The sequence below is a fragment of the Sorex fumeus genome, unplaced genomic scaffold (genome assembly GCF_029834395.1).
Source record: "Sorex fumeus unplaced genomic scaffold, SorFum_2.1 ptg000072l, whole genome shotgun sequence".
NCBI lineage: Eukaryota > Metazoa > Chordata > Mammalia > Eulipotyphla > Soricidae > Sorex > Sorex fumeus.
In genome coordinates this window covers 46135970-46150703 of record NW_026606129.1, presented here as the reverse complement: position 1 = coordinate 46150703, position 14734 = coordinate 46135970, and the positions used below count along the sequence as shown (strand labels likewise).

Here is a 14734-nt window from a genome sequence, read left to right as displayed (position 1 = left end):
ATGGGATATAAGGGATTCACAGACTGAAGTGGAAGGAATAACAGAATGTCACCAAGGTCTCGAGTTAGTTCTAAACATACATAATTTGATTCATTACTACCAATAAAGTAGTTGTATTTCAATTACTCAGAAGTTGTGTTTTTCCTCAATCAATATGTCATGAAATCAACTTTTTTGGGGTATAACTAACCTTGATAAAAAGAAGAGGGGCTGGAGAGATAGAACAAAGGTTAAGATGCTTGCCTTGTACACAGTCAACCTGGGTTTGATTCCTGTCATTGAATATGGTCCCCAAGTGCCACCAGAAGTAGCCCCTGAACATTGCCAGGTGAGGCCCAAAAACAAATAAAAAAGACAATAAAGCAAAGAATATGTCCAGATATTGTATATGGCAAGGTTAACCACTGTTATAATGTGTGTGTGTGTGTGTGTGTGTGTGTGTGTGTGTGTGTGTGTGTGTGTGTGATAAGTGAGGGAGTTTTCTATAGGGGCTAGGGAAATAAGATGGCAGGTAGGGTACTTGCCTTGCACATGGCCAAGCCAGGTTCGATCCTCAGCATCCCATGTGGTCCCCTAAGTACTGCCAGGAGTTATTCCTGAATACTGAGCCAGGAATAACCCCCTGAGCATCGCCAGGTGTGGGCTCAAAAACAAGAAAAAAAAAGTTTTCTACAGACTGGGCTCAAAGAAGCTGAACAAGTAAGGTTCTATTATGCAAAGGCATCCATTCACTGCCTGTCCATGGCATTTAAAAATTTCACACTGGACTACTGGACTGTCTCCACAACTGCAGAAGGTCCTGAGGGCATTGTCTAGTATCTCACAGTCTTTTTGTTTCTCTGTTTCTATCCCTTTTCTTCTAGCTAAGAACTTAATGTCCTAAATTCAATTAAAAAAAAAAAAAGCTTCCCCTTGATAATCCTTGTTATAGATGGAACTGGTGGAGAAAGTTGAAGTCTCCCCAAGAAATTCCTTTTCACAGTAATTACAAAACACAGAACAGTGCTATGGCTCTTTTGTTTTAGAAATTTTTAATACTTCACACATATGACTTATACATACAGGTCAAATTATATTTTGCTTATATATTTTGATCTTTTTTCTTTTTTGTCCTTGAAGTGGCAGGATTTAACTCAGGGCCTGACTGGTGAATTCTCAGCCAAATGAAAATTTATTTTCAATTTTTGTCTTGGCTACCAGGAAGTCAGGACTGATTTTGTTATTTGAATATAACAGGTATGCTCTTTATCATAACGATCTTTTTCTATAGGGCTTCTGATCTCTAACATGACAACTGAATTTATATTACTTAATTTCTTAAATTCTTTCTTAAAATAGATGGATTTAGATTATTCATAAGTAAATGAGTGAGTGCTACAGTGCATAAATAAATGGCAAGTGTGGTAGTCAGATAAGTTAGGTCCTCACTGCACTGCACGGTAGCACTGTCCTCCCGTTGTTCATCAATTTGCTCGAGCGGGCACCAGTAACGTCTCACAACAAATTGTGAGACTTGTTGTTACTGTGTTTGGCATATCGAATACGCCATGGGGAGCTTGCCAGGCTTTGCCGTGCGGGTGAGATATTCTCAGTAGCTTGCTGGGCTCTCCGAGAGGGGTGGAGGAATCGAAGCTGGGTTGGCCTTGTACAAGGCAAATGCCCTACCCACTGTGCTATCACTCCAGTCCAGGTCCTCACTATGGGGTTTAAATATAAAGTGGTTTACCATGTGGTAGCAACAGGCTTGAATGTATCATGAGAAGAATTATGCTAAGGGCAAATTATTTTCTCTGAACTACTCTGAAAGATGTAGTTTTCTAATCACTTTCTTCTTGGAATGGATATCTGGAGCACCCGAGTGTATATATAAACTTTTATTTTCCTTTTCTGTTTAACCCCTTCAACAGAAATTTAGAATTAGAAAGATACTGATACATTAAGATTAGCCAAACTCAAATTGTTCTCTGTCTTCCCTACTGCCACCCCCAATATTAATTATAGATTGGACCATGAAACTTACCTTTTCACAGGTCTCAGGTGACAAAACATTTCTGAATATTTATGTCTGTCAGCTTCCAGGCATCATTAATTGCTTCAAAAATTAAAACAGATAATAGCAATGAACAAGTAGAATTTGAAATTAAGAATACACTGTCATTTACATTAACATTTCCCAAAGTAAAACATTTAGAAATAAGTAAAATATGTATAAGATCTATAAGGAAAACTGTAAAATGCTGAGGAAAGAAATCAAAGAAGTAGGTAAACTGAATAATCCTGTTCAAGGGCAAGAAGACTCAATATTGCCAAGAAGTCAGTGCTCGCCCAGGAGGATTACTCCATAGCTTAGTAGCCAGCCAGGCATTCTAAAGGAAAGGGCAGCTCAGATAGAGAAGGGAGCACCAAATAAAGGGTGTTTGGAGGATCCTCCCAGGAGGGGAGATGCATGTCGAAAGTAGACTATGGACTGAACATGTTTGCCACTCAATGCCTCTTTTGCAGACCACAACACCCAAAAGGAGAGAGAGAACACAGGGGATTGCCCTGCCACAGAGGCAGGGGAGGATGGGGGGAAGGGGGTGGGGGGATATTATCCATGGTGGTGGAAAATGGGCACTGGTGGAGGGATGGGTATCTGATTATTGTATAATCGAAACCCAAGCACAAAAATTGGAACAAAAGCAGAGCTGCAGACCACTGGAATAGAGTTGAATATACTGACATCTCCTCCCAAACATATAATCATCTAATCTTCGATAAGGGGGCAAGAAAAGTGAAATGGAGCAGGGAAAGCCTCTTTAATAAATTGTGCTGGCAAAACTGGACGGCTACATGCAAAAAAGTGGGCTCAGATCTCTGCCTAACGCCATGCACAAAAGTAAGATCGAAATGGATTTATGACCTCAACATCGGACCGGAATCCATAATGTTTATTGAAGACAAAGTTGGCAAAACTCTCCACGATATTGAAGTTAGTGGTATCTTCAAAGACGTCACGCCACTGGCCGAGCAAGTGAAAACAGAGATAGACAAATGGGACTATCTTAAACTAAGAAGCTTCTGCACCTCAAAAGAAACAGTGACCAAAATACAAAGACAGCCTACAGAATGGGAAAGAATATTCACCAAATACACATCCGACAAGGGGTTGATTTCAAGGATATACAAGGTACTGGTTAAACTACACAAGAAGAAATCACCCAACCCCATCAAAAAATGGGGCGAGGAAATGAACAGAAACTTTCGCAAAGAAGAAATCCGAATGGCAAAAAGGCACATGAGAAAATGCTCTACATCACTAATCATCAGAGAGATGCAGATCAAAACAACAATGAGATATCATTTCACACCACAGAGACTGGCCCACATCCACAAGAACAAAAGCAACAGGTGCTGGCGCGGATGTGGCGAGAAAGGGACCCTCCTTCACTGCTGGTGGGAATGCAGGCTGGTCCAACCCTTTTGGAAAACAGTATGGACGATTCTCAAAAAATTAGAATTCGATCTCCCATTTGACCCAGCTATAGCACTCCTGGGAATATATCCCAGAGAGGCAAAAAGGTATAGTCGAAGTGACATCTGCAACTGTTTGTTCATTGCAGCACTCTTTACAATAGCCAAAATCTGGAAAAAACCTGAGTGCCCGAGAACAGATGACTGGTTAAAGAAGCTTTGGTACATTTACACAATGGAGTACTATGTAGCTGTTAGAAAAGATGAAGTTATGAAATTTACATACAAGTGGTACTACATGGAAAGTATCATGTTAAGCGAAATGAGTCAGAAAGAGCGGGATAGACACAGAAAGATTGCATTCATCTGGGGAACATAAAGCAACAAAACGGGAGACTAACACCCAGGAAGGGCTCAGATTAGTACCAGGAATTTTGCTCCATGACTTGAAGGCCAGCCACATGTGCTAGGTGAGAAGGAAGCTCAGATAGAGAAGAGAGCACCAAATAAAGGGTGTTGTGAAGACCCTCCCAGGGTGGGAGAGACATGCTAAAAGTGGTCTATAGACCAAACATGACTGCCACTCAATGCCTCTCTGGCAAAACACAGTACCCAAAAGAAGAGAGAGAGAACAGGGAGGGATGCCCTGCCACAGCGGCAGGGTGGGACGGGGGGGGGGGGAGGATGGGGGGTCGGAGGGATGATAGGACCCGTGGTGGGGGAGGATGGGCACTGGTGGAGCGATGGGTACTTGATCATTGTATAACTGAAACCCAAGCACAAAAATTTGTGAGTCTATAAGTATACTTCATGGTGTTTCACTAATAAAAAAAAATGATAAATTAAAAAAAAAAATAAGACTAACCATAAAACCACTGTCAAGTTAGTTTTGTACTGACATAAAAACTGAGAAAAAGGATCCACAGAGAGCCCAGAAGAGATCTTTATAAATATAGTCAACTGGTCTTTGATAAAGAAACAAAGGAAATACAATGGAGCAAATACCCAATTTTCAAGACACATGAAACATGTGGATGTCTGCATGCAATGAAATTATCAGAGACCTTAAACCCTTCACAAAAATTAACTCAAAATAGACTTTAATGCAAAGACCAAAATATAAATGATAAAATATAATAAAAGATGATAAATAAATAAAAGATAAAAGATATCCTAGAAGATAACAACACAGAAAAAAGTGTAGGTCATGGCTCTCAAGCTCCAGTTTCCTGACCAATGCTGAAAAACTTGTGCTGAGAGAAGGACAAAACAGAAGGAAAGAAAAAGATGAGTTAGTCTTAAAAGAAATGGTCAAAACATATACATATCTGACCCACAGACCACAGGTGTTGCCATGTAAGCAGCTCAGCTTCACAGCTTCATGACTAATCTCAGAAGAGATGCCAATGAAAGTCACAGGGACACCAGTCTTTGCGTCCCCCTCTGGAGAGGGGCAGGCCAAGGAGCTCCTGGATACCTCCAAATTCCACAATACCAACAGTCCAGTAGGAGCCCTGCAAGTTAAATGGGAAAGTAGCACAGAAGCCAACTAAACCCAGTAAGTAAAAACAGCAACACAGAAAGTGCAACTAGCAACAAACACATCAGTAAATCCTCAATGACTTTGATAACCTCACTGTGAGATATGACAATTTTCACAAACTTTCTCTTACTGATCTAGTTTTTGATAATTCCACTTGCCATTTATTATAACAAGCAATATAAAATAAATGATTTTGTGCCTGTTACAGGGACAGGCTTGGGGAGGGATTGGGTAGGAAACTGGGGACAATGGTGGAAGGAAGGTCAGACTGGTGGTGGGACTGGTGTCGGAACACTGAATGCCTGAAACAATTGTATAATGAACAACTTTGTAAACCATGGTGTTTAAATAAAGTTTTAGAAAAAAAAGTTGATGTGACACTGATTGCAAAAAAAAAATATATAAAGATATACACATCTGATAAACAACTATTATCCAAAAAAGAAAAAACAAAGAAATTTAAAAATTCTGGGGTCAAAGATGTTGCTCAAATGGTAGAGGATGTGACTTGCAGGACCAAAGTCTAGGTTTGATCTTTAGTACCTCACAGTTCATTAAACAAGGTGTAGCCCCTAGTGGGGCTCTGGGCACTAGGAGCTGCCTCCACCAAAAAAAAAATTAGATTTAAAAAAAATTAGTCTTTTTCCCCTCTGGAGAAGTTTGTGTTCTCCACCGAACACATATTTCTTTTTTTTTCTTTTTGGGTCACACCCAGCGATGCACAAGGGTTACTCCTGGTTCTGTACTCAGGAATTACCCCTGGCGGTGATCAGGGGACCATATGGGATGCTGGGAATCGAACCCAGGTCAGCCGCGTGCAAGGCAAATGCCCTACCTGCTGTGCTATCGCTCCAGTCCCCAGAACACATTTTTCTTTCTTTCTTTCACCTCACATTTCTCTAAATAAATTTCTTTCAATGTAACTATCTTGTTTCATTAAAAAATTATTTTTTCAAAGAATCTTTAAAACTCAACAATAAGAAAATAAACAATCCAATTAGAAAGTGGGCCGAAGATCTTAACAAACAAGATAATACAGATGGTAACTAAGCCCATGAAAAGATAATCAACACAAGGTCACTAGGGAATTGCAAATTAAAACAATCAGATACCAATACACATCTATTAGAATGGTTAAAAAACCTAATCACTAAACAGTAAGTGCTGGGAGGGATGTGGAGCAAGAGGACTCTCATTTCATTTCATTCTGGCGTTCGCCTTACAAGCGGCCAACATGGCCGACCCGAGTTCGATTCCTCCGCCCCTCTCGGAGAGCCCGGCAAGCTACCGAGAGTATTTGATATGCCAGACACAGTAACAACAAAGTCTCCAATGGAGACGTTACTGGGCCCGCTCGAGCAAATCGACGATCAACGGGAGGGCCTTTACCTTTACCTTACCTGGTTGGAATACAGAGTGCTTTCATCACTTTGGAAGACACTTGGCAATTTCTTAAAAAACTAAACATACTTGTACTGGAGAGATAGTACAGTGGGTAGGGTGCTTGCCTTGCACGCGGCTGACCCAAGTTAAGAACTTGGCATCCCATATGGTCCCCTAGCAATGCCAGAAGTAATTCCTGTGTGCAGAGCCAAGTGTAACCTCTGAGCACTGTTGGGTGTGACCCAAAACAAAACAAAATAAAACTAAACATCGCATATGATCTGGCAATCACATTCCTGGATATTTAACTAGTTGAACTGAAACGTTATAGCTGCATAGATATTTGCTTTACAATAGCTTTACTCAGAATTACCAAATAGCTTTACAATAGCTTTACTCAGAATTACCAAAACTTTCAGAAGCAGATGAGATGCCCCTGGTTAGGTGAATGGATTAATAAACTGTGGTATATTTAGACCAGAAGTTCCCAGACTTACTTGGGCTACTGCTCTCTTTTCAGTATGTGTGTGTTGGGGGGAGTGGGGAGAAGAATAACTCAGTATAATTCTTGGAAATTACCCTGGAAATCTACCTCCTTCACTACCCCCTGGCAGCAAGATTTCCAGCACCCTCTATGAACACTCACAGCACCTTGGAGTGACCCAAGGTGGTCCATCATGCAGTGTGGTTCCCACAGTAACGCTTGTTACTGAGTAGCTAAAAGGGCCACACTGCCTTTAGCAGATCCCCGGGGCTCTCTGGTTCATCAACAGGCATCTACAGAGCACTTATGTGTCAGGATCTATGCAAGTACAGAAACGATGACAATTCCAAGTAAGTTCCCCAAAAACTCTAAGAGGAAGGGAGAGAAGGAAAAAGACAGACAACACAAGCAGATCCTTATAAAACATGAAAAAAAAAAAGCAAGGTAGGAACTGAAATGATATGGCTCAGCAGAGTTACTATGATAAATTCCCAGCACTAGCCCAAGAACAGCCAAGAACCCAGAGGGTAGAGGCAAGGTGGGTGTTTCCTCTGGAAGGGCTTTTTTTTTTTTAAATTCAAAAATGAAAACTTTTATTTATTTATTTTTTTAGTGTCCTCTCTGGAGAAGGGGAAAGGGTATCAGAGGGAGAAGAGCACAATTCAGTGTCTGTGATTTATTTCATAGCAATATTGGCTTCTATTTCATAAAAAGCAAAGTTTGATTTTAAACTTGGTAGAGTTTCAAATAACTTTTCGTAGAGATAACTAAACTGGAAGAAAAGCCACAATACCGGCAGTTCAAGGAAAAACTATTTTGCTATGTTTTATTTACTTCTGATAGGTAAATAAGAGCTGTGTTTGTCAAGTACAGAAGAACCTAGGGTAGATCTTTGGCCTTTTGGCCCACTTTCTATTTGAAAGTAACTTATTTAACAGTGAATATCCCCAGGCGATTTTCCTTTCAACTGCCTTCTATTTCTGTAACTATTTAGCAAGGTTTGTAAAAGCAGTTGCTGGAAAATTTTCAGTTTTTTTTTTTAAGCTGAAAACTTCTAAACTTCTAAGGCAAGGGGAAAAACAAAGCAAAAAAACCCATATATATATATTTAAAAAACGTCTTTCCCTTAAATCTTTGGCTGTACGATTTGAATCAGAATATTTTCCTATATTAAGTCAATTCTTCAGGGAAATAGGAGTTGGAAGAACAGCAAAACTTACAACATCTTCGGTTTCTCACATTAAAAAAAAAAAAAGTGAAAAAAGAGACGCGCGGTGGGTCGTGAGGCCCCAGGCACCGCTTGGGTTCACAAATTGGCATGTCCACCCAAGGTGACAGCGCGCTGCCCACCACGATCCCCCGCCCCGTCCCAGCCCCGAGCAGCCAGAAGGTACCACTGGGGCCCGTCCCCTCCCGCTCCTTACAGTGCTGCCAAGGGTCCGCCGAGGGCTTTCTGCAACCAGCTCGCCTCCCACCGGGCACCGCGAGGAGGGTGGTCGCTCTCCCCGCAGGACGGTGCGGGGGCGCATGCGCGCGGGCCCCCTGCGGCCACCGAGCACGCGCCCAGGCCCGGCCGCCGCCGCCTGCCCCGGCCCCCAGCGACCGGCCGGCTCGGACAGGCTCCCGCCCCCGAAAATCCCGGCGGGGCGCGCACGGCTCCACCCGTCCATCGCGCGGGTCGCTCAAGGTGAAGCCCGGCCCGCACCCCGCGCTCCCATTGGCTGCAGCGCGCCGGGCCTCCCTCCCGGTGACGCCAGCGCGCAGGTGCCCGCCCGCTGTCCCCAGCGTCCCCGGAGCCCGCGTCCCCGCCGCCTCCTTACCGCAGGCCTGGGCGGGGCTCTGCGCGCGGTGCCCAGAGCCGGAGGAGGCGCGGGCGAGCGCGCCGAGATGCCGAGCGGGCGGAGGGAGCCGCGCCGGCTGGAGGCGGCAGGTGGCCGGGGGCCGGGTCCCGGGCTCGGCGGGCAGGGCAGTGCCGGGTGACCCCGCACGCGTCCGAGGAGGGGGGGGGGCGGGGGAGGCGCGCGCATGCGCCCGGCCGCCCCTGCCCCACGCCCCACCCCCGGTCCCCACTGCCCGCGGCCCGCGAAGGCGGCGAGGCTGCCCCGGCGCTCGGCCCGCAGGGTACGGAGCTTAACTGACGCTTTAGGATCGCTCTGCATTCCTAAAGTCTGATCGCACGAGTGTTGCGTCCTCGGGCTTGCCAAGGACGTCACTGTAATTAAAAATAGACATCTCTTCCAGGGTTTGCATTTCTCTTTGGACTTTGATCGCCGCGACAGTCCTCTGGCTGTTTCCATATTCTCCGTTGCACCTTCTTCGATGCATCCTTGTCACCAGCATCTCAAACCAGTCCCATATTTCTAATTTCTTTGCGTTTGTTACTCTCTATAGAAAAGACATTTATAATGTTCTCAGGTCAGCTTAAACTGATGGTCACCTCCAGATCGAATTTAAAAGTTTGGTAATGAATGACATTCTTGCCACCCATTTTGTTCAAACGAGAGAACTGTAGCCTCCTACTGATGTTATTCCACCTCTCCCCATGTCTGGGGTCACACACTTCTCCAGGGGACTCATTCCTTCCGTTGTGGTGCTCAGACTAGCCAGGTGTCGCACACCTGCTGAGAATGCACGCAACTGGCAGTGAGCTGCTGCTGAGTTGGGGTCCCAGACAGCAACGCAGCAGGTGACAGAGTGGGAGCGTGTTGGCAGGTCACCCTTGTAAGGCAGGACTTTTACTTGCTCAGCCAGCTTCCAGGCCTCTGGGAGTCTACTTTTGAAGTCTCCCTCTACTTCCCGTATTTCACAGCACTTATCCCCATTTCATCATAGTAAGTCTTTTTTTTTTCTTTTTAAGTCACACCTGGCATTGCACTGGGGTTACTCCTGGCCACTGGGGTTACTCCTGGCTCATGCACTCAGGATTACTCCTGGCGGTGCTCCGGGGGACCATATGGGATGCTGGGAATCAAAGCTGGGTCGGTCATGGGCAAGACAAACGCCCTACCCGCTGTACTATCGCTCCAGCCCCCACCATAGTAAGTCTTAAATAATTCTGAGTAACAATTGTAGACACAATTATATAATAAATCACAACTAAAATAGAATGTTATTACATAAGTAAAATATATTTCAGTATAATTTGAGTATACTGATGTACTACAGAAGCACTAGAATTTTGTAGTCATAAATTTATTACAATAATACTATCATTATATTTTTGTTGTTTTTTGGGGGGGGCATACACAGCTGTGTGCAGAGCTTGTTCCTGGTTCTGTGCCCAGGACTATTTGGTTTGACTATGTGCAAGGGAAGTTCGCACTATGTGATGCACTGTCTCTCCAGCCCATGGTCATGGTCTTCCCATTATTTATTCTAGCGGGTCCAATAACATCTCCATTGTGAGACTTATTACTGTGTTTGGCATATCGAATACTTCACGGGTAGCTTGCCAGGCTTTGCTGGGTGGGTGAGATACTCTGGGTAGCTTGCTGGGCTCTCCGAGAGGGCTGGAGGAATCGAACTCGGGTCGGCCATGTTGGCTGCATGCAAGGCAAACGCCCTACACGCTGTGCTATCGCTCCAGCCCCTCATTACAATATTTTGGAATTCCTTTGAGAAAACACTCTAGTTATTAGTCAGGATTTATTACCTTACTCAAATTTGAGCAGAGTGGGAGGTTGGCTGTACCCAGCAGTGCTCAGGAGTCCCTCCTGGTGGTGCTCTGGCCGGGTTGAATCAGGGTGACAGCACACAAGGAAAGAACCTTTCAATTTTATTGGGGGGGGGGGTGGTCCTACACGGTGGTGCTCAGGGATTATTCCTGCTGCTGAGTTTATGGGTCACTCCTCAAAGTGCTCAGGGGACCATATGGGATTCTGGGATTGAACTCAGACTGGCTACGTACAAGGCAAACCCCCTACCTGCTTTACCATCTCTCTGGCCCCAGCTACAGATTTTTTTTTCTTTTTGGGTCATACCCGGCGATGTACAGGGGTTACTCCTGGTTCTGCATTCAGGAATTACCCCTGGCGGTGCTCAGGGGACCATATTGGATGCTGGGAATCGAACCCGGGTCGGCCGTGTACAAGACAAATGCCCTACCCACTGTGCTACTGCTCCAGCCCCGTGGCTACAGATTTTTAATGTTACTTCAGCAGGGCTAGAGAGATAGTACAGGGGATAAGATGCTTGGTGCCTGGCTTGCTGCTGACTTTTGTATGATCCCCAACACCGGGGCATATGGTTCCCTGAGCACAGAATCAATAGTAAGTCCTGAATACCATCAGGTGTGTGGCCCAACTCTCCTCCTCCTACAGTGAAGACTACTTCAGCAAACCTAGTATAAAAGAAACAATTCCTTGTTTGAATATTTACATCTGATGTATTTGGTTGAAATAGGTCCCCCCCCCCCCACACACACGTTTGAACCTTTAAACACTGATTTACAAAACTGTTCAAACAGTTGTTTCAGGCATTTCAATATTCCAACATCAATCCCACCACAACTATGACCTTCCCTCTACCAATGTCCCCAGCTCCCCCTCCACCCTGCCCCCTTAGTTGGCACAAAATAATTGACTTTATATTGCTTGTTACAACATGCATCTCACAATAGTGTTAATAAAGTCACTGAGGATTTACTGAATTGTTAGGTGCTAGCTGAGCCTTTTGTATTATTGTTTTCACTCTTTGAGCCTCTGTGTGAGTTTCCCCATCTAATTTGTGTGCTCCTGCTGGGCTGTCAGTATTGTGAAATTAGGTGTCGCATGGCTGCCTATGTGGCTGTGTGCTAAAGGAGCGATGAGACGGGGAGGATTCAGCAAGTAAGTGTATCTTCAAGAACAGTCATGGAGCTGTGAGGCTGGGCCAGAGGAAGCAGCATGGGTTTTTCTCCTTCAAGCATATATATCCTTGGGTCCCATTTTTGTAGATTTTTCTGAATGCTCCAGTTAACTACTTGGATCTTTTCCTCTTTTGAGTTTCTCTCATTAAACACTGCACATAATTCCTTTTATTCACTGTTCCCATTTCATAATAAATACTTTTTATGAGAATTAAGATAGACCAAAATGTTGCACTGCACTGTAGCAATGTCCTCCCGTTGTTCATCTATTTGCTTGAGCGGGCACTAGTAACATCTCCATTATGAGACTTGTTACTGTTTTTGGCATATTGAATACACCACAGGGAGCCTGCCAGGCTCTGCTGTGCAGGCGGGATACTCTCAGTAGCTTGGCGGGCTCTCCAAGAGGGGTGGAGGAATTGAACCCAGGTCAGCTGTGTGCAAGGCAAATGCCCTACCCGCCATGCTATTGCTCCAGCCCAGACCAAAAAGCAATTAGAAAAATTAGTGTGTATTAAACCCTTACATATAAAAATTTTTGTGTTTGAAAAGTAGTAACCGTGAATGAATAAAGAGCAAAAGCTAAATATAGTGAAAACCGAATTTTTATTGCTGTTTATTTTCTACAATGATTACTTGAACTTAAAAAAAAAAAGCCTTTATTAACTAATGGTTACTGAAAAGCCAAAACTTTCCAGCCCACTTCATATTCCCTTTCAACCATTTCAAGGCAGAACCATGTTCCAAACTATAAACCTGTTCCTTATTAATATTGACAGTCATATGCTTAATGAAAAGCTTTGGATCCGATATACGAGCAGCCATAATTAATCTTTCCACTGCAGCTTGATAATCATCCTTGCTTCGAGTTTTGTTTTCTTCACATCTAAAAGTGAACACCTCATAAATTCAGAAACTCTAAAAGTAGCTGTAGATTCTTCCAAAGATTTATTTACATGTACTGGCACTAAGCCTGGATGGTCTTTATTATATTAACAGTAACCTTCAAAAATATTTTTACCATCACACACAAAACACAGAATTTACCTTTGTATTTACTTTAAAGCTCAACAAAACGACATCCCTATAATGCACTCTACTTCTGTTTCCATTTTTTAACAAATTTACTATTTCCTAAATTGATTTCACAAAATTGGCTTTAACTGGCAGTTTGAAAACAAATCTAGTAACTTCTATGTTTGTACAAAGTTGATAACTCCATAATTATCATTAAAATGCATATTTAATGAAGTTAAGATTTTGAAACTCATAGTTCACCTTAATACTTATGTATATATGTGTGTGTATATATATGTATGTATATATATTCATATATATATTTGGGGGTGCACACCAAATGGTGCTCAGGGCTTATTCCTGGCTCTCTGTTCAGGGATCACTCCTGGGGATCAGGTGCCAGAAATCAAGCCTGGGTCCGTGTTGTACAAGGTAAGTTCCTTGCCCGTTTTACTCTTTCTCTGCCAACCCTATTATTAACTATATTAAATTATAAGCATATATTTAATATGTAGCTGACATGTGGTAACAAATTACAAGCTAAATGCCTTCATTTAACTTCTGGTTACTGTTTTTAGTTCTGGTACAAGGTACTTTACTAAATGCCAGAATTTACGTTAGCCGGGATGTAGCTATGGTAGAGCATCTCCTTTGTATTTGTAAATTTACTCATCTTGTAACGTTTCCTGAGGTCTCCAACTTTAATGACGTTCATACCTCATGGCTGTTTTCCTATGAGCTAGTGACTGCAGCTCCTAACTACATTCTGACTCAAGCTACAGGAGACCCTTAGCCAGAATAATCCTGCTAAGATGCTCAAATTCCTGACTCACAGAAAATAGGATACTATTTGCTGCTTTAATTAAAATTTGAGGTAATTTTACATAGTAAAAAAATAACTGGTATAATACTTAATTCTGAGGATTTGGTTTATAAATCATAAACCAAAACAATTTTATTTTTGTCAAGAAGCTCTAAAACCAGAATCGCAAAAGATCCTTACATCGTAAGCTTCTTGGACAAAATTGAGTGACAGAATCCTGAATTCTAGGACTTTGAACAAAATTATTCAGGGGATGGCTATTCGTGTCCAATAGCTACCTTATAATATGTATGCATGGCTTTATTTTCAATAGGGCTGACTGGACCTAACAGCTTTCCCTTACTTCCCTTTTAGATTTGAAAAATCTTTTGTGCTAATCATAATAAAATAATTTTTAGGTTCTCATATATAACCTAGTCCTATACATATATCTAATTTAACCTTATATCTAACTATACAAGAGAAAGATACCCAAAGAGAACTCATCTCTTTGAACCTGTTAAAGTTCACTGAGTTTTGACTTGTTTGTTTTTAAGTCTCAAAGAGGTTAAATTATTTCCTGATTTGAATATCACCTAGGTCGCAAATATATTTTTACATATGTTATATAAATATATATTTTTACATATACACACACAGGTGTGTGTATGTGTGTGTGTGTATTTGTGTATATGTATGTCTCCAAACATCACCACCTTGGGCAGATGTGGGGAGCTATACTGCTTTCAGTATACTCTAATTAGAAGGAACATCACTAACCTTTTCAAAACTATCTGCAGTGTCTGTGCAGAAGGTCCAGGACTCTGAATACTACTAGCATTAGATACCAGGAAAATTTCAATGGCCAAAAGCATTTCAATCTCAGATAAATAAGATGGAATCATAAGAAGTTTTCGGTAAAAATTTCCCTCCAAAGGTGGATAGCAACCCAATGAAAGAGCATCTGAAAATCAAATAACAGGTTATACTTAACTGAAATTTCAATCGGTAAACACTTAGACTTCCAAAATGCTTACAATAATTACAGTACAGAAAAATCAGAAGAAGATTTAGTATATAAATTTGTGGTATACAAATTATGAGTACATTTATAAACATACAATATACATTTAGTATATAAGTTATAATCATATATGAAATTATCCTATATAAGATACTTTTGAAATATTAACTATAAAGTGAGCA

The 14734-nt window shown here is 42.4% G+C and overlaps 2 protein-coding genes across 3 annotated transcripts in view; both read right to left on the bottom strand.

The window, feature by feature from the left end:
- The window catches only part of TCAIM (T cell activation inhibitor, mitochondrial), a 39464-nt gene extending 30918 nt beyond the window's left edge, over nt 1–8546 (bottom strand). Inside the window, exons 1-2 of one of the 2 annotated variants that reach the window (XM_056129615.1) lie at nt 8288–8546; nt 2021–2092 (exon numbers count right to left, since the gene is read on the bottom strand). In XM_056129615.1, coding sequence (XP_055985590.1) covers nt 2021–2049 — 29 coding nt within the window. In that variant the 5' untranslated portion in view covers nt 2050–2092; nt 8288–8546. Of the gene's footprint in view, nt 1–2020; nt 2093–5539; nt 5559–8287 lie in introns of those variants that run through there. The other variant, XM_056129616.1, reaches the window with a different exon arrangement.
- Nucleotides 8547–12375: 3829 nt separating this feature from the next.
- The window catches only part of TOPAZ1 (testis and ovary specific TOPAZ 1), a 106725-nt gene continuing 104366 nt past the window's right edge, over nt 12376–14734 (bottom strand). The window contains exons 19-20 of the mRNA XM_056129726.1: nt 14309–14492; nt 12376–12595 (exon numbers count right to left, since the gene is read on the bottom strand). Coding sequence (XP_055985701.1) covers nt 12376–12595; nt 14309–14492 — 404 coding nt within the window. The remainder of the gene's footprint in view (nt 12596–14308; nt 14493–14734) is intronic.